The sequence below is a fragment of the Salmo salar genome, chromosome 26 (assembly GCF_965601325.2).
Source record: "Salmo salar chromosome 26, fSalSal1, whole genome shotgun sequence".
NCBI lineage: Eukaryota > Metazoa > Chordata > Actinopteri > Salmoniformes > Salmonidae > Salmo > Salmo salar.
The window spans coordinates 17,958,958-17,979,576 of NC_138316.1; the positions used below are offsets into that span (position 1 = coordinate 17,958,958).

The 20,619-nt window shown below is 48.7% G+C and overlaps 1 protein-coding gene across 11 annotated transcripts in view; it reads left to right on the forward strand.

Moving 5' to 3' along the window:
* Positions 1–20,619, forward strand: part of LOC106587212 (CUGBP Elav-like family member 3-B) — a 163,110-nt gene that overhangs the window by 107,191 nt on the left and 35,300 nt on the right. For 8 of the 11 annotated variants that reach the window (XM_045708351.2, XM_045708354.2, XM_045708353.2 and 5 more), the window contains exons 3-4: positions 6,274–6,322; positions 15,883–16,011. In XM_045708351.2, coding sequence (XP_045564307.2) covers positions 6,274–6,322; positions 15,883–16,011 — 178 coding nt within the window. The remainder of the gene's footprint in view (positions 1–6,273; positions 6,323–15,882; positions 16,012–20,619) is intronic. The other 3 variants (XM_045708352.2, XM_045708356.2, XM_082969471.1) reach the window with 1 other exon arrangement.

Here is a 20,619-nt window from a genome sequence, read left to right on the forward strand (position 1 = left end):
CCACCACTCCATCCTCTAACTCTCCCTAACACCACCACTCCATCCTCTAACTCTCCCTAACACCACCACTCCATCCTCTAACTCTCCATAACACCACCACTCCATCCTCTAACTCTCCATAACACCACCACTCCATCCTTTAACTCTCCATACCACCACCACTCCATCCTCTAACTCTCCCTAACACCACCACTCCATCCTTTAACTCTCCATAACACCACCACTCCATCCTCTAACTCTCCATAACACCACCACTCCATCCTCTAACTCTCCCTAACACCACCACTCCATCCTCTAACTCTCCATAACACCACCACTCCATCCTCTAACTCTCCCTAACACCACCACTCCATCCTCTAACTGTCCTTAACACCACCACTCCATCCTCTAACTCTCCCTAACACCACCACTCCATCCTCTAACTCTCCCTAACACCACCACTCCATCCTCTAACTCTCCTTAACACCACCACTCCATCCTCTAACTCTCCCTAACACCACCACTCCATCCTCTAACTCTCCCTAACACCACCACTCCATCCTCTAACTCTCCCTAACACCACCACTCCATCCTCTAACTCTCCCTAACACCACCACTCCATCCTCTAACTCTCCCTAACACCACCACTCCTATCCTCTAACTACTCCCTAACACCACCACTCCATCCTCTAACTCTCCCTAACACCACCACTCCATCCTCTAACTCTCCCTAACACCACCACTCCATCCTCTAACTCTCCCTAACACCACCACTCCATCCTCTAACTCTCCCTAACACCACCACTCCATCCTCTAACTCTCCCTAACACCACCACTCCATCCTCTAACTCTCCCTAACACCACCACTCCATCCTCTAACTCTCCCTAACACCACCACTCCATCCTCTAACTCTCCTTAACACCACCACTCCATCCTCTAACTCTCCCTAACACCACCACTCCATCCTCTAACTCTCCCTAACACCACCACTCTATCCTCTAACTCTCCCTAACACCACCACTCCATCCTCTAACTCTCCTTAACACCACCACTCCATCCTCTAACTCTCCATAACACCACCACTCCATCCTCTAACTCTCCCTAACACCACCACTCCATCCTCTAACTCTCCATAACACCACCACTCCATCCTCTAACTCTCCATAACACCACCACTCCATCCTCTAACTCTCCCTAACACCACCACTCCATCCTCTAACTCTCCATAACACCACCACTCCATCCTCTAACTCTCCATAACACCACCACTCCATCCTCTAACTCTCCATAACACCACCACTCCATCCTCTAACTCTCCATAACACCACCACTCCATCCACTAACTGTCCTTATCACCACCACTCCATCCTCTAACTCTCCATAACACCACCACTCCATCCTCTAACTCTCCCTAACACCACCACTCCATCCTCTAACTCTCCCTAACACCACCACTCCATCCTCTAACTCTCCCTAACACCACCACTCCATCCTCTAACTCTCCTTAACACCACCACTCCATCCTCTAACTCTCCATAACACCACCACTCCATCCTCTAACTCTCCCTAACACCACCACTCCATCCTCTAACTCTCCCTAACACCACCACACCATCCTCTAACTCTCCATAACACCACCACTCCATCCTCTAACTCTCCCTAACACCACCACTCCATCCTCTAACTCTCCTTAACACCACCACTCCATCCTCTAACTCTCCCTAACACCACCACTCCATCCTCTAACTCTCCCTAACACCACCACTCCATCCTCTAACTCTCCATAACACCACCACTCCATCCTCTAACTCTCCATAACACCACCACTCCATCCTCTAACTCTCCATAACACCACCACTCCATCCTCTAACTCTCCATAACACCACCACTCCATCCTCTAACTCTCCATACCACCACCACTCCATCCTCTAACTCTCCCTAACACCACCACTCCATCCTCTAACTCTCCATAACACCACCACTCCATCCTCTAACTCTCCATAACACCACCACTCCATCCTCTAACTCTCCCTAACACCACCACTCCATCCTCTAACTCTCCATAACACCACCACTCCATCCTCTAACTCTCCCTAACACCACCACTCCATCCTCTAACTGTCCTTAACACCACCACTCCATCCTCTAACTCTCCATAACACCACCACTCCATCCTCTAACTCTCCATAACACCATCACTCCATCCTCTAACTCTCCATAACACCACCACTCCATCCTCTAACTGTCCTTAACACCACCACTCCATCCTCTAACTCTCCTTAACACCACCACTCCATCTCTAACTCCCCCTAACACCACCACTCCATCCTCTAACTCTCCCTAACACCACCACTCCATCCTCTAACTCTCCCTAACACCACTACTCCATCCTCTAACTCTCCTTAACACCACCACTCCATCCTCTAACTCTCCCTAACACCACTACTCCATCCTCTAACTCTCCCTAACACCACCACTCCATCCTCTAACTCTCCCTAACACCACCACTCCATCCTCTAACTCTCCCTAACATCACCACTCTATCCTCTAACACTCCCTAACACCACCACTCCATCCTCTAACTCTCCTTAACACCACCACTCCATCCTCTAACTCTCCCTAACACCACTACTCCATCCTCTAACTCTCCTTAACACCACCACTCCATCCTCTAACTCTCCTTAACACCACCACTCCATCCTCTAACTCTCCCTAACACCACTACTCCATCCTCTAACTCTCCATAACACCACCACTTCATCCTCTAACTCTCCATAACACCACCACTCCATCCTCTAACTCTCCCTAACACCACCACTCCATCCTCTAACTCTCCTTAACACCACCACTCCATCCTCTAACTCTCCATAACACCACCACTCCATCCTCTAACTCTCCCTAACACCACCACTCCATCCTCTAACTGTCCTTAACACCACCACTCCATCCTCTAACTCTCCCTAACACCACCACTCCATCCTCTAACTGTCCTTAACACCACCACTCCATCCTCTAACTCTCCTTAACACCACCACTCCATCCTCTAACTCTCCCTAACACCACCACACCATCCTCTAACTGTCCTTAACACCACCACTCCATCCTCTAACTCTCCCTAACACCACTACTCCATCCTCTAACTGTCCTTAACACCACCACTCCATCCTCTAACTCTCCATAACACCACCACTCCATCCTCTAACTGTCCTTAACACCACCACTCCATCCTCTAACTCTCCATAACACCACCACTCCATCCTCTAACTCTCTATAACACCACCACTCCATCCTCTAACTCTCCATAACACCACCACTCCATCCTCTAACTCTCCCTAACACCACCACTCCATCCTCTAACTCTCCCTAACACCACCACTCCATCCTTTAACTCTCCATAACACCACCACTCCATCCTCTAACTCTCCTTAACACCACCACTCCATCCTCTAACTCTCCCTAACACCACCACTCCATCCTCTAACTCTCCATAACACCACCACTCTATCCTCTAACTCTCCCTAACACCACCACTCCATCCTCTAACTGTCCTTAACACCACCACTCCATCCTCTAACTCTCCTTAACACCACTACTCCATCCTCTAACTCCCCCTAACACCACCACTCCATCCTCTAACTCTCCTTAACACCACCACTCCATCCTCTAACTCTCCCTAACACCACTACTCCATCCTCTAACTCTCCCTAACACCACCACTCCATCCTCTAACTCTCCCTAACACCACTACTCCATCCTCTAACTCTCCTTAACACCACCACTCCATCCTCTAACTCTCCCTAACACCACTACTCCATCCTCTAACTCTCCCTAACACCACCACTCCATCCTCTAACTCTCCCTAACACCACTACTCCATCCTCTAACTCTCCCTAACACCACCACTCCATCCTCTAACTCTCCCTAACATCACCACTCTATCCTCTAACTCTCCCTAACACCACCACTCCATCCTCTAACTCTCCTTAACACCACCACTCCATCCTCTAACTCTCCCTAACACCACTACTCCATCCTCTAACTCTCCTTAACACCACCACTCCATCCTCTAACTCTCCCTAACACCACCACACCATCCTCTAACTCTCCCTAACATCACCACTCTATCCTCTAACTCTCCCTAACACCACCACTCCATCCTCTAACTCTCCTAACACCACCACTCCATCCTCTAACTCTCCTTAACACCACCACTCCATCCTCTAACTCTCCTTAACACCACCACTCCATCCTCTAACTCTCCTTAACACCACCACTCCATCCTCTAACTCTCCCTAACACCACCACTCCATCCTCTAACTCTCCCTAACACCACCACTCCATCCTCTAACTCTCCTTAACACCACCACTCCATCCTCTAACTCTCCTTAACACCACCACTCCATCCTCTAACTCTCCTTAACACCAAAGCTCCATCCATCCAAGAGTTTTGGGGTTCTCCACCACCGTCCTCCTTCACTCCAAACAAACCAGCAGAGAAAACGAAAGGCTTCTAGACACAACATCTGGAACTTCCCCAAGTCCCCCATCTGACCGCCACAGCCCCCAGTCACTTTATCTTAAACCCTCCAGGCTCTAACCACAATTAGTATTCTGTGCTCCCATTCAGAGACAGCCCATTTCCACCACTCACAGTACAGCATCTCTCAGATAGTATACCCCTCCAACAGCACTAGACTGAATGGTTTATATGGAATATGCATGGGATCCAGTGACAACGCATCTGTTGCTCTTATGAGTTCGTTTTCTCATTGTCATAGTGTAATAGCCAGCTGTGGGATAAGACAACAATAGATCCGTGTTATCTCCAACTCATGGCCTGTAAGTGTTGACATTAGCGTGTCTGTATAAAGGTTTGTGTGGGTGTTGGGTGTGCAGCGTTACCTTTTGGTCCAGCGTCACAGTGTATTCTGGTGTATTCTGGTGTATGTACATGTAGAACTAGGAGTGTCACATTAGATGCATACATCCCTCCACGTCGTTTAGTCTCTTGGCTATATTTGACTCATGACGTCTGGGCTCATGTCAACTGCTGTCAAGTGTACCACAGCCCTAAGCCTTCCAGTCATAGTGAACCTGACTGATGGGAGTGGGCAGCCCTGCACTGTGCTGCTCAGTGACACACACACTGGCCCTGTTCTCATGCCCTATGTAGGAGAGACAGGCCCAGTGCCCAGTGTCTACTGCCTACTGCAGGCTCCAGGAGACACAGCCAATACACCACTCATGGAAGGCTGCCCTCACTAAGCACAGAGCCTCTCTACACTGACCTTTGCCCCCACACTATTCATCCAGGGAAATAGGAAGATATTTGTCATGTTTTATACAGTCAAAGGCTTTGAAACTCTTCATTTTATACATGTCATACTCCTGAGAGAGATGGAACTGTGTTCAGGGGGCAAAGAGAGCCATGGGAGTTTTTATTCACAGCAGGCGTTTTTAAAAGCCCTTCTAATGTTGAGCTTGGCGCTGCTAAGCTTTTTCCTCTCCGGACTGTATCTTCAGAGGTTGTTTATTGATTTGCACTTCTAACCTTTTTACAGTACTTTATGTGTTTCTTGGACATGTTTTTGTGTGTGGCTTTCAAAAGCCAGTGTGTCTGGGGTGTGCTTGGCTGACCAGAGCAGAGCAAAGCAGCAGCATACTGGTCACGATGCTTGGATCTGGTCCTGAAGGGAGGGGTGGCGGTGGTAGTGGTTGGGGAGGTAGGAAGTGTAGATGGGTGGAGTGTGTAGAGCTGGGCAGGGCAGGGCAAGGCATAGAAGGGTAGGGGTGGAAAAGAGGGAGGGAGGGGAGGGAGGGACAGAGGGAGAGAGGATGTATAGAGCTGGGCAGGGCATGGCTGTAAGGGACAGAGGGAAGTAGGGAGGAGACAGGAAGCTCAGGGCAGCCAGAGAAGACCTCTCCTTGTGGGGTTGATAGTGGGTGATGTAATGGCATTAATCTCCTCATGCCATCTGACAACCAGTGTGACTCATTGAAAGTGCTAATTCTGATGAACTGTGAGGGGGAACCAGGCATCTTCGGAGGCCAAGGCCCTGGATTAATTAGGCATGCTGGTATCAAACTCAAAGCTCACACATTCTCCTCTTCTTCTTTACTAGAACAGAACAGAACAGAGCACTATTTGTGTTGTCTATCTGATGCTCCAGTGGGTCAGGACAAGAACTACAGGCCCATGAACACCACTCTGTCCCCCTTTTGTCCTGGTAGTGGTTGTAGTGGATGTCCCCAGGTGGCCACACTAACCCAGGTGTTTTCTCCTCTCTCTGCAGATGAACCGGCCCATCCAGGTGAAGCCAGCCGACAGCGAAGGACGAGGAGGTAATTAACCTTTTCCTGGTTGTCCCTTCCCTCTTTTCACTCCTACTCCCTCCTTCCCTCCCTCCCTTCACCCCTTCACCCCTCCCTCCACCCCTCCACTCCTCCACTCCTCCAACCCTCCACTCCTCCACCCCTCCACTCCTCCAACCCTCTACTCCTCCATCCCTCCACTCCGCCATCCCTCCACCCCTCCACTCCTCCAACCCTCCACTCCTCCACCCCTCCACTCCTCCAACCCTCTACTCCTCCATCCCTCCACTCCGCCATCCCTCCACCCCTCCACTCCTCCATCCCTCCACCCCTCCACTCCTCCATCCCTCCACCCCTCCACTCCTCCACTCCTCCACCCCTCCACTCCTCCATCCCTCCACCCCTCCACTCCTCCAACCCTCCACTCCTCCATCCCTCCACCCCTCCACTCCTCCAACCCTCCACTCCTCCACCCCTCCACTCCTCCAACCCTCCACTCCTCCATCCCTCCACCCCTCCATTCCTCCGCACACCTGAATATTCTGCTCTCAGTAGGGACACACTGGGAGTTTGCAGAGTAGCCGTTAATATAGGTCACTCGCCACTATTGACTTCCCATCTGTGCCGGGCCGGACCAACAGAGAGAGGGGCTGTGTCAGGTTCACTGTCACCCTGGGAGGTTCAAAGTCGAGTGAGGAGCGGGAGGAGGAGAGGCTGGGTGGGGATCTATCCCTCCTCACTGTTCTCCGAGTGACAGCTCAGCCTGGTTACAGATGAGTGCCACTGGGAGTCAACCCCCCCCTTCCATGCACCTCCATATCCTTCCTCGTCCCCCCTCCTCACCCCCACACAGCCACACTTCAGAGGTCCTGAATAGGCTTTACCAGTCAACACCAGGACAGTCATACCCATCTACTTTGTACTGCCAGGTCAATCGTACAACTCAGATTTGTTAGTTTGACAGCATATAAGATGGACAGAGGAGAGAGTGTAGTTAGTAGTCAGACATGTTTATAAATGATCAGTGATTTGGGGTTTAGGCCTTTGACACCAAATCACACTACAGAATTAAGGTTTTTACACAGAGCTGAAGAGCCACCCGCCAGCTTGGCCCTAGCCAGAATGACAGTGTGATTGACTAGATCATTCCAAAGCCATTTGTAACATTATCGGGGTTAATGCAGATTAAGCCAGTTACAGATTTACATGTGGCATAATTACATCTAATAGACCCAGTGTGAGTCTACATTGTGAGGGTCAAATGCATTATGTGTATCCCAGCCTTCTGAGTTACACCACAGCCAGCTAGGGTAAGATTAGACCCGGACTGAGCCAGTTTGGTGATTTACGTGGTCAAGATGTGTGAATCAGCCGGCCCATTTCCCTGTTCCCTGACACACACTCACTCTCCCATTGAGATCTTATTTTTGTCACGGCTCCACTTTAATTAACGGCCATCTAAAAACAGGCAAAGTCTGACGGACAAGACCTGGGCGGGAGCCAATCGGCATTTTCACGGAGATAAATTGGATCTCTGGTTTAAGGGAGGGAGGATGGATGGGCCCCGATATCAATTACTACTCTTTCTCTAGCCGGAGAGGAGAGGGGGAGAAAGAGGAAAAATACAGACAGAGTGAATGAAATACAGAGGGCTCTCTATGCCAGCCAGCCCAGTTCTGTTCTCTAGCTAGCCAGTCTGTCACAGGAATTTTGTGTTGGGGAAGACAGACAGGGTATAGGACACGGCGTGGCGCTGAATGAAATGCGAGCACAACAACAGGCCAGGACCCAACATAGATACAGTATCGAGCATTAATGGCAACAGGAAGTCATCAGACAGGGCAGGCAAGTAAAGCGTAGCCTCGGCTGACAATGAAATGAGATTTACTATGAAGGCCTCGACTTAAAGGAAAACAGACAGCCCTGGGTAGGAAAGGGATTCAGCTCTCCCTCTCTCTCTCTCTCTCTGTCTGTCTGTGTGTGTGTGTGTGTGTGTGTGTGTGTGTGTGTGTGTGTGTGTGTGTGTGTGTGTGTGTGTGTGTGTGTGTGTGTGTGTGTGTGTGTGTGTGTGTGTGTGTGTGTGTGTGTGTGTGTGTGTGAGTCTCAGTCAGAGTAGATAGAGTGAGGCCAACCCAGCCAGGTAGACAGTATTCCCACCGGGGCCCTAGCTGTAGACTGGTTAGCAGTGGGACCAGCACTTGCGCCGAGACTTCTGCCCCCATGGAATGGAGACACATTTATCACATACAAGAAATCAGCAATTATCTGTCATGAGGAGTCGCAAAAGGTGTCTCGGTTACATGCTTCTGCAGGCATTACGGCCCATTAGTGGGTTTAGAGACGCTGGTACACCCCCCTGCCTCCCTCTCCCTCCTTCCTGCCTCCCCCTTCCCCAGAGAGCTGTCCTCTCTCCAGGGATAGAGATGTGTCAGGAGCGCGAGTAAAAGTTTGGCACAGGAACTGACTGTGCGACCAGACGGTGCATAATCCTACAGATCTATTGGCCCATTGTGGATAGGAAAACGAATTCTCTGGGCCGTCTATTAGAATGACTCATGGGTTATTTATTTCTCCTTCGCATTATCAAATAGAATAGGAGAATGGGATGGGAGGAGGCTTTTCAGACTTGAAATCTATTGTCACTTTGCTGCTCTGAGTCAACCAGCACCCCTCTCCACTCCCCTCCTCTCCTCTCCCTTCAAGTCCATCTTTATCTCTTGTGCTTCAACCCAGCCTTTATTTTCAACTTGATCAAGTCATGATTTCAATTGGCAGATATGGCGAGACAATTGAAGCAGGGTGACTCTGCTCTTCTGCTATGTGGACAGTGCTTGAATAGGAAGTGTCTCATATCTCCACTTTAAACCCAAGCAATTTGCCTCAATCCAAACGGGGCTGGGGAAGTGGATGGAGAGTGGAGAGATAGAGCTAGTGATAGAGAGGGCTACAGAGCGAGGTCCAGAGAGAAAAGGAGGGAGTGAGGGAGATGGAGAGCTGGGGTTGGCAGGATGAGGGAGCTAACGGAGGGTGATGGGGGGTAGCTGAGCGAATCTCAGCACTAAATCATTTGGGAAGCACCCCTTCCTTATCTCCTCCTCTCCATCTAGGAATCTCTTCCCCTGACCTTGTCCGCTGCTGTGTCTGTGAAGAAAAGATGAAGACAGATTATCTATGATTGGAGATGTCCGTTATCTTAACACAATCTGCAGGCTGCAGGTCCCACTCGTCCTGTAGCCATCCAGCCATGGCCACCATATTAGAATGGAAAGAGGATGGTGGATCAGTATCAAGCACCCTCTCTCCCTCCCTTTATTTACTAGGAGAAGACATTCTCTCATTACGCTTCTCTAACACACAAGCACCTCCGTCCGCATTTACCTTTTAGTCCACTCTCCATGCTCTCTCTACAGCAGTGTTTACCAACTCCAGTCCTCCAGTACCCCCAACAGCACACATCTTTGTTGTAGCCCCAGACAAACACACCTTGTTCAACTCATTGAAGGCTTGATGATTTGTTGACAAGTTTAATCAGGTGTGGTTGTCCGGGGCAACAACAGAAATGTGTCTGTTGGGGGTACTGGAGGACTGGAGCTGGGAAATACTGCTCTAAAGTGTATGTTGATCTGTTGTATTAGAGGAAACACACCGGACCGACGGACGGCTTAGAGACAGCTAGAAGTCTCCCTCTCTGTCTAGATTTGCCTGTTTGCTTACCTCTCCCTTCTTCAACATGTCCTTTTCCTAAATAATTACCAAGCTAATGTAGCATTAAAGTCCCACCATTCTGAATGCTTTCTTCCTAATATTGTAGCATTAGAGTTCCACCATTCTGTATGCGTCTACCTGATAATGTATCGTTAGAGTCTCTTGGTATATTTACATAGTTGCAGTTTGACTAGAGCGTGTATCGAGGTTCGTAGTTTCTGTCTGGTTTGCACTCTGCCCTACGGCATCCTGAGGAGCTATAATTTTTTTTGCTCTGTGTTCGTCCTTGCCTGGGCGCTTCCTTGTCTCAGCGCGTGTCTCTGAAGGATGACCCCAGTCTGGGAGGTGAGAGATTGACAGGACCTCAAGCTCTTGTGTGCTGTGCTGTCATGGCCCACCCAGCAGATAGGGAAGAGTGAGGGCTGATGGGTGGCTGTTGCAGCAGGCTGCCAGGCCGCTGGGGAGGGGCTGTCTGGAGGCACCTCAACACCCACTGAGGACCGTGCTCCACTTTACATGCAAATGAAGCCAAAAGATCTCTCTCCGCCTCTGGACACGAAACATGCAAAACTCTGAAAAGTCAGAAAGAGCCCGGCAGGGCGGCACACACCCAGTTTGTCAGAGGTGCAGGGAACACAGCGTAGTAGCTCAAGGTTGGCTGGGCATTAAATTAAATTGCTTTGTTACAGCATCTGTATGATAGGGCCATGCCATGAGAAAACATACACCCAAATTGTATTAGGAAAAATAAATGACATTTAAATATTTGGACAGAAATTGGAACAGGCAATTTCACCAAATTTCTTCCGTTGTTCTGTGATCGTTTTTGAAAGTCGCAACGAAAGGTTTAAGGCCTTCCTTGTGCTTCTGAGTAAATGAAAGTGACAGCTCTTGCAGTATGAGTAATGCATTTACAAGCAGGAGGCCTGGATCCTATCATTATGCCTGATACAGTGACAATTTGAATATTCCTTCCCTTTTGCTGATTCTATTTACCGCCTCACTATGTTGAATAATCTTCTGGCATATATCAGATTAGGCCTATCAGTAAAGAGACTATGGGTCTGCTCAGAGGCAGGGCCAGTCAGATGTATCTTCATCAGCATTACAGCAGGGCAGGCTGGAGCCGGAGCTGTGGGAGGAGTTGGGGATGGAGCTGGGAATGGAGCTGGAACTGGAGCTGGGTAGGGAGCTGGGACTGGAGCTGGAGCTGGGCGTGGAGCTGGGCCTGGAGCTGGAGTGGAGCTGGGTAGGGAGCTGGGACTGGAGCTGGAGCTGGGCCTGGAGCTGGGTCTGGAGCTGGGTCTGGAGCTGGGTAGGGAGCTGGGACTGGAGCTGGAGCTGGGGTGGAGCTGGGGATAGAGCTGGAACTGGGCATGGAGCTGGGTCTGGAGCTGGGGTGGAGCTGGGTAGGGAGCTGGGTCTGGAGCTGGAGCTGGGGTGGAGCTGGGGTGGAGCTGGAACTGGGCATGGAGCTGGGTCTGGAGCTGGTGTGGAGCTGGGTAGGGAGCTGGGACTGGAGCTGGAGCTAGGCATGAAGCTGGGTCAGGAAGTTGGGGTGGAGCTGGGTAGGGAGCTGGGCATGGAGCTGGAGCTGGGTGTGGAGCTGGGGCTGGGGCTGGAGCTGGGGACTTTATATAGTGCTGGGGTATAGGGCTGAGGAGCAGGGCTGGAGCTGGGGAGGGCCTGGAGATGAAGCTAAGCTGGAGCTGGGGTTGCAGTAGACCAGTAGGGCTACAGTACTGGGGGCTGTATATATGGCTGGGGTATGGGGCTGAGGAGCAGGGCTGGGGCTAGGCTATAGAGTGCGGTCTGATCCCACCATGGCAGAGCCTTGCAGGCAGCAGCCGTGTGCCATGCAGCGTCAGGTCCTATAGTGAGCCCATCAGCACCATAACCCATCTGATGTGTTGCCTGAAACATTACTGTGCGTTTGAAATGCACCCAGAGGCCTAGCAGGAATCTTTTATCGTTGGGTGCAGATGTCCGTGCTTTCAGAGCACAGCACTCACATACGCTCGGTGTGAGCAGCAAGTGATATGGCAATGAGGCCGCATTAAAAAAACATGTCAACCACGGACACTTTAGTCTAGCATGAGACTAATTGTTTCTAGGGTGGCATTTATTTGCAACCAGAAGGAAAAACTTCAGCGAAGTAGGTTTCTCAACAGCTCATTCCCCACCCGGTGAGAGAAAGAGAGAGAGTGAGAGAGAGAGAGAGAGAGAAAGAGAGGAAGACATAGAGAGAGGGAGGGAAAGAAAGAACCAAGCCAGACACACTGCACCCTACAACAAAAGGTAGCACTTTAATCCAGAGAGAGAAGCATCAATCTTGACAGCATATGGCATCTGTGCAAAATCCATTAATTTTTAATACACCGGGCGCTGAAATGAAAAGGCTTCCTGAGACAAGCGATTGTCAGATGTCAGTTGTGTTTTGATAACTTTGATCTTCTCTTCTATTTGCATTCCTAAAATGGGTCTGTCCACATGCCATCTCCGACTGGACATGCCGTCTCAGACTGACACAGCCCTATATCCCACACAATTACACTTACCTTCAGTCAAGCAATGAACAGCTGCGGAGAGAGAGACGAGTGGAGGATAGTGTGGGTAACTGTGTGTGTGTGTGTGTGTGTGTGTGTGTGTGTGTGTGTGTGTGTGTGTGTGTGTGTGTGTGTGTGTGTGTGTGTGTGTGTGTGTGTGTGTGTGTGTGTGTGTGTGTGTGTGTGTGTGTGTGTGTACAGTCATCGGGACAATGTAGCACACAAACCTAGCTATCAACCTCTCTCCCTCTCTGTTTCTCATGCAGAGAGTTATGTTTCAATGTAAAGCAGTGGGGAGGAAGGACCTTGTCGATTACATGGGCGGGTGCTGAGTGGAGCCTCATTCACAGTACAGATCACCTGTTGTAGCAGGGCTCATTTACAGACAGGGGTAAGAGGGGCTAGGGTCAAGTAGCCCCGCCATGTCAGTTAAATCCTAAGTGTTCTGCATAGTGAAGCATTCACTTTAGTCTGGATGTAAATGCAGGATTGTACTTTAACTGTATTCTCATTGATTTTCCCCCTCCACACACGCTTTTATGAAGAACTCTCTCAGTCTGTTCTGGAGGCTAGACATCTCGTTATGCAGAGTAGTGAGCATCGCTGGTTATTTATTCATAACCATAAATGCACTTTAAAAGCCTCTGAGTGGCCATAAGAGCAGAGAAACCTTGCAGATCCAATAACGCGCTGCTTTGGAGACAGGTGCAAAATGGACTAATTAATAGCGATTGATACTCTGGCCAGGGTGTACGGTGCGGTGGGCCGGCCGGCTCGGCGAGAGGAGTAGAGAAGAGTGCTTAGGTCAGGCAATGAAAAGATATTGGCTCCAAATTCAATATTCTCACTCCGGCCGTTCCTCCCTCCCAGAGGTGGGCTCAGAAGAGCGCTCACTCTCCTGTAACGCTTTCGCCGGGTGTCATTTATTTCTTCAGTTTGCATGTTTGAAAAGTTCATTACCTCACTCATGGCTAGTTAATTAGCCTTGTAAAGCTATCATTAGACCTCCTCAGGCCCCGGTTGGAAATTAGTCTTTGTCCCAAAACATTAAGATGCCACAGGAGGCCTGTAAAAGTGCACTTCTACCATTAAGGCCTGATAGTGACACCCCAATGAAACATCTGATGACAGATAGAGAGAGACAATCCAAATGGAGTTAGGTGTGTTCTGGGAGCCACTCAAGTCTCAACTCTGCTCTGACTCATTCCAGACAAGCACCTGTCCTGGACTGTTCTGTGAGCTGAAAGCTGTGACTGCATCCCAGCTGAGACCCATATCCTGTCCTCTCATGGTCTAGTCCCCATCCAGCTGCTCCCCATGACCACACACTGTGTAGCCTGTTCTCATCAGGCCTATCAAGCCAAGGGCAGATAGAGGAGCTTTAATGAGTAGAGAGATGGCTGTGTGACAGTGACTACTGTATTTTTTAAGAACAAATTCTTATTTACAATGATGGCCTACTGGGAAACAGTGAGTTAACTGTCTTGTTCAGGGGCAGAACAGCAGATTTTTACCTTGTCAGCTCTAGGATTTGATCCAACAACCTTTCAGTTACTGGCCCAACACTCTAACCACTAGGCTACCTGCTGCCCCTACCGTAAATGAATGTGTAGGAGCAGGAGAATGTGTGAGGCCAGCTATTACAGCAGATGGTCATGTAGGAGTGAGAGGCTGGGGCCGTGGTCATGACGTTTGAGATTTGAGGCTGGGTCCGTGTGAGGCTGGGTCAGTGTATCAAATCAAATTGATCACATACACATGGTTAGCAAATGCTATTGCGAGTGTAGCAAAATGCTTGTGCTTCTAGTTCCGACAGTGCAGTAATCTAACAATTTACCAACAACTCCCTAATACACACTGCCTAATACACTCCCTGTATGGCTCGGTCCGTGTGAGGCGTGACCAGATGAGCATGATCGCGACTAGCAAGAGGGCTTCCACTTTAAGATAAAGCTCAGACACCTCCAGCTATAGTAAGAGCAGCACGTCGTCGGGCAGGCGGGCAGGCAGGCAGGCAGGCAGGCAGGCACGTCGTCGGGCAGGCAGGCAGGCAGGCACGTCGTCGGGCAGGCAGGCAGGCCGTCGGGCAGGCAGGCAGGCAGGCAGGCAGGCAGGCAGGCAGGCAGGCAGGCAGGCCGTCGGGCAGGCAGGCAGGCAGGCACGTCGTCGGGCAGGCAGGCAGGCAGGCCGTCGGGCAGGCAGGCAGGCAGGCACGTCGTCGGGCAGGCAGGCAGGCAGGCAGGCCGTCGGGCAAGCAGGCAGGCAGGCACGTCGTCGGGCAGGCAGGCACGTCGTCGGGCAGGCACGTCGTCGGGCAGGCAGGCAGGCAGGCCGTCAGGCAGGGCATACTGATTATGCATGTGCTCATTTGTGTGTTGAAGCGGGGAGCAGCCAGGCACGTGTCTCATTTGAACTTTACAGGAATGTAACAGGATCTGATGTTCCCCCCAGCTTTATTTTTAGAACAACTGTGTCTAATGGTACCTGGCAGGTACAGGAGGTGTCACATCTGTCCAGGGCCAGGTGATGCTCTCGCCCCTCGCCTTCCCCCCACCGCTCCCTCCCCGACGCAGTCAAATGACTCACGCTGAAGATCAACAGAGTCGTTTCCAATAAACTCGTCTTCCTCTCCCTGCCACGTTCCATCAGTTCTGGGGATGGGTTCTTGCTAGTAGTCATTCCATTCCACAACACAGTCGAATAGGAAATGCATAATGTAGAAGAAGGTAAAGAAGATGAATGTTCTGTCTAATGCCAGAGGAGATTAATTTGAAAAATCCTCCCTTCTGACTGGCCAGATCTGGAGGTATAGAAGCCATACATCGTAGTCACAGCGCCCCCGTCTGGCCAGTGGGACTAGCCGTGTCAAAGCGGGCGAGGGAGGGGAGGGTATAGGTCAACACAGGATACAGCTGTACAACACTCAACCCAGGGAACACTATACACTGTATACTATATACACTACTATGCTATACTGGAGCTCTTATCTTCATGTATTACTGCTGCTGCTTGACAGTAACAGCACTCCAAACAACATCTGTATCAAACATCACTCAGACACTGCAGGCAGCTCTATCTACTAGAATACCTCAGTGGAGACAGGATCATGTCTTCCTCCCAGGGAAACCACACAACAACAACAACAACAACAACAACAATAACAACAACAACAACAACAGAACACACCAGTGTGCCTGATGATGACAGGGAGTGTTTTGAGTTTCCTGCTGAGGTGATCCTCACAGACTCAGCAGAACGGTGCCATCAGCTGTAGCATTTGTTTGTGTTCTCTCTCCCTTTCTTTCCCTCCTCTCCTCCTCTCCCTCGGTTTCCCTCCAGAAGACAGGAAGCTGTTTGTGGGGATGCTTGGGAAGCAGCAGAGCGAGGAGGACGTCCGGCGGCTCTTTGAGACCTTCGGCCAGATCGAGGAGTGCACCGTCCTGAGAGGGCCTGATGGGGCCAGTAAGGGTCAGCGCCTGCCCACACACCTCACTTCCTCTTTGCCTCACTGTCTCTTGCTCTTCACTCCCCTCTTTCTCCCCTTCTCTTTCTCTCTCACACACTCTCTCTCTCTCTCTATTCCCACTTTCTCCCTCTCTCGCTCTACTCTCTCCTTCTCCTCCTCCCTCTCTCTCTCCCTCTATATCCCCTTACTTCACCTGTCTCCTTCCCACTCTCATCTACTCCTTAGCTCACCCTCCTCTTCTCCCCTGGCCGTACCTTCCCCTTACTGTTCTGTAGATCCCTTTCCACTTCTTTCTCTCACCTTCCCCTTATACCTCCCCTACACATACAGCATCACACCTCCTTCCTCTCACCTATCTATCTTTTCTCTCCGCACCTCTCTCTTATCACTCCCTCCTTCTCCAGCTCTGCCTTTGTAGTCCCCATTCCTAACACCATTCACTTTCCCTAGGCTCGTACTCAACAAACACATTGCAAACACCTCCTCCTCTTCCCTCCAACTCCCTTCCTCCTCCTCTTCCTGTTATCAGAAAGGCGGAGGGGTGTAATTATGTTTGTTTCCCACATCCCTGTCACCCCTCCCTAGAGACGTTTGTGGACGATAATGTCCTACAGTAAATAAATCAGTCTGTCCCTGGATTTTAGCACTGCCTGCCACTCACAACAATAACAGTAGAGCAGTATTCACCGAAACACAACAACAGCCCAACCGCTATGAAGTCCATTGAATCATAACGAAGTGAAAGATGGCTATGGATTTTTGATTCAAGGATTGTTCTTAGCCAGAAGTGTGTCTTCCTCCTATCCTTTGATGGGTCTCTCTCATACACTAGTTCACAAGCTTTGTTATTTCCTCTGATAAGCAGCGAGTGTTGGGGTGCACTCTCTCTCTCTCCCCCCTACCTCTCTCTCTCTCGCTCTCTCTCTATTGCCTGTGATTTATCATCCTATATTAAATGGCTGAATGTGTGAAATAGATGTGTGAGAAGGTGGGAGGTTTGATAATGTGCAGCTTCCAAATACATTCAAGAGAAAGGCTGGCTATAATGAGCCATGTGACTATCGGTGTGTACATCTGCTCCGCTCTCTGTTGATCCGGGCTCTATTGCTCTGCGTTGCCCAAAAGCCTGCTCCCTGCTCCCTCTCCTCGGGCCGCTCCCGCTGCCTGCCTGAATCTGATTGACAGCCCACAAAATGAAATAAGCCCAGTGCTGTGTGCTCCTGCTGGGTCAGACGGGAACCAGTGTGCTCCCTCGTTCACTCCTTCTCTCTTTCACTCATTTGCCAGCCACTGTAGCGCTCCTCTCTTCTCTCTATACCCTTCTCATCACCAGCTCCTCTCTTCTCTCTATACTTCTCTCTATACCCTTCTCATCACCAGCTCCTCTCTTATCTCTATACTACCAGCCCCCTTCTCATCACCAGGTTCACATCACCAACTCTTTTCTTCATCTGGCTTTATATCTCTCTCATTGTTGTGCTACGATCTGTAGTTGTGTACCATAAGCATAGGTGTTGTCTGTTACTTACAGACTGTCCCAGTTGTTTGGCCCCCAGGTGACTGAGAGAAGGGTTTGACTGACTGCTCCGACCAGAGCCAGTTGTGCAACAATCCCATGACATCTTTAAGGAGACGGTGGCAGCAAATCATTTTGGCAACCACAGTACCACTAGACATGGTCCCATCAGTCAAATGAAACAGATCTTGAAATTGACAGTGCTCTCTATTCCATTATGGAGCCTTTGTCCCCTGTTGATGTAAATGTATGCCACTCGGAGGCTTTCAGCGTCCTTTCAACCCAATAAAAAGGCCAAGAAGTTTGACATCCATCTCTGTATGGCAGCCCGGCTCAAAGTACTCTCAAAGTGAAACACTTGCTGCCAGAGTTGAATGGAGCGAGGAATTGTCAGGAATATCAGAGAGATGGCTTTTAGGTCTATAATTAAGTTGTGTTATAAATGTCATCCATTCTGCCTGATGGAATTCATGCATACATATTATTTTCTCCAGGAATTCAAAAGGCAGCACAGAACCTCCAGCTAGCTTGAAAGTAATGCAATCTTTTTTTTCTTTTTTTCCTTCTTCCTATTCTCAACCATCACATTCAAAAACCTTGACTGACTGTGCACTATAATTTATGAGTCTAGCTTCACTTCCAATTCTTTAGAGAACTTCATGCTCCGGGTCCTAAACCTATCCAGGTTTTTTTTTTCTAGGTCAGGGAAAGCAAGGCTATACACACGACGTTACATTCGCTGCCTCAATCAGTGAGGGGAGTTGAGAGCCCCATGTGTTTAAATGCATGATGTTTGCCGAGCGCAGCGATTCTCAGTCTGCCCTGCCTCCAGTCGGGCTGAGCTGAGCCGGCACACCAGGGCTTAATCACTGCCAGGGCCAGCCTTGTTAGCTAGGTGCATGTTGGGATGGAGGGAGACAACCAACAGTATGCCATCTAGGACCTGGAAACGAAAGCTGGGCTCTTTGAGTTTCCAGAACAAACTCTCCCTTATTATTTCCACTACAAAGGTTAAACGCTTTTGTTCCCTCAAACAGAGGCGTGCAATCAAACCTTCCCCCAGCCGGCTGCTGCCTCCCTCCCTCGCTCCAGTCGGAGGAAAAAGGGACCTTTAGCTTCCAAAGCAGAGGGGAGTGCCAGAGAAGGGAGAGTAAGGGGGCCACAGTGAAATCAAAGTCCTTTGTGACTTGTCTACCAACCACTTTTTAGTCATGTCTCCTGCCTTTATATAGCATCTGGTCTGAACACATATTAACTTACCCACGTAGCAGTCATTATAGAGTTCCCATTTACGTTTAGAAAACGTTATATTACATTAGAATCACATTTTCACATGTCTACATACAACATTGATCATGTTGATGGAACACAGATTGCCAAGGTGACAGGGGGAAATTGTTTATATGCAGCCAGTGTATGTAACTCCATCCTTGGCCACATTTGATTTGGTTGAGGAAATGATTCATTTGTCTACATAGGGCTGCTGGATGGCTCTTTCAGAATGCCTAAGTGAATGGGCTGTCTGGCCGTGTTTCTCTTGGGTGTAGCTATCAGCCATTGTAATTTAAATGAATCATCTGTGCCCCTGCGGGGAATTGATGATGAATAAATGTATATAAACACTTCTAATTGGATTGTTGAAAGCTTTCTAAACGGGTATCAGCTGTTTTTTAAAAGCTTGAAATACAGTGTCTGTCTTACACACGGGTCCTGCTCCGGTAAGAAAGGTCCATATGAATCCAGATGAGTTAATTACCTATGTAGTTAATTAGCTATCTAGTAACCAGACACGAGCTGCCTCCTGAAGACAGGGGTAAGAAGGAGTCTAAACTGGAAGAAATCGTTGAGCATAATATGACTGGGATGAAGCCTGCAGTAAAATGCACCTATGGAATTTAAAGTGTTCAATATAGGCTCATTTAAAAATACAGTACAACACTTTTATACAGTACAACACTTTTAAACGGCACAACACTGTTAAACGGTACAACACTTTTATACAGTACAACACTTTTATGCAGCACAACACTTTTATGCAGTACAACACTTTTATACAGTACTACACTTTTATACAGTATAACACTTTTAAACAGTATAACACTTGTATACAGTATAACACTTGTATATAGTACAACACTTGTATACAGTACAACACGTGTATACAGTACAACACTTTTAAACAGTATAACACTTGTATACAGTAGTACACTTTTATACAGTAGTACACTTTTATACAGTACAACACTTTTATACAGTACAACACTTTTAAACAGTACTACACTTTTAAACAGTATAACACTTGTATACAGTACTACACTTTTATACAGTACAACACTTTTAAACAGTACAACACTTTTAAACAGTACAACACTTTTAAACAGTACAACACTTTCTTTATTTTGTATAGTTTTTCTCTGTTTTACTATCTCTCCCTCAATAAACATGTATATTTTGATAGATCAGAATATGTTAAGACAATTTATCCTTGGAATAGCATGATCACGGGCATACATTTTTATACGTTAATCTTGTTTAATATATTATGTTGATCGAAATCAGAAGTTAATTAATTGAAAACCCCAAGAATGTTACCTTCAGTTTTTTTGTCTGTTCCTGTAGATTTTTGCATAAGCCAGGCAACAGATTTAAGATGATTTGAATGCCCCTTGAGCAAAGCCCTTAGTAAAAAATTATACACAAGCAAAGATACTGGCAGATAGGCAGATTATAATACTCTGTCTTTGTCATCATAATCTGTTTTATGATAGACTGCACACAGATCACAATGTGTAAATATTAAACAGATTAATAATCACAACTAAGGCTTGGTAGTAAATGCTGTTGCTCCTGTGCTCCGGCGTTGAGGTGGAATTAGAAATGGGCGAGGGACAGGATGTTCCATGCAGCTAACGCCTACACTACAATTAGAATGATTTATTCAGAGTTATGCACTGAAAACACAAATGGCAGAATACATTAACAAACTAGATAACATGAAAATAATGGTAATGAATGTTTTTGCCTGCTCTCTGATTCTCTCTCTCTCTCTGATTCTCTCTCTCTCTCTTTCTCTCTCTCTCTCTTTCTCCCCCCT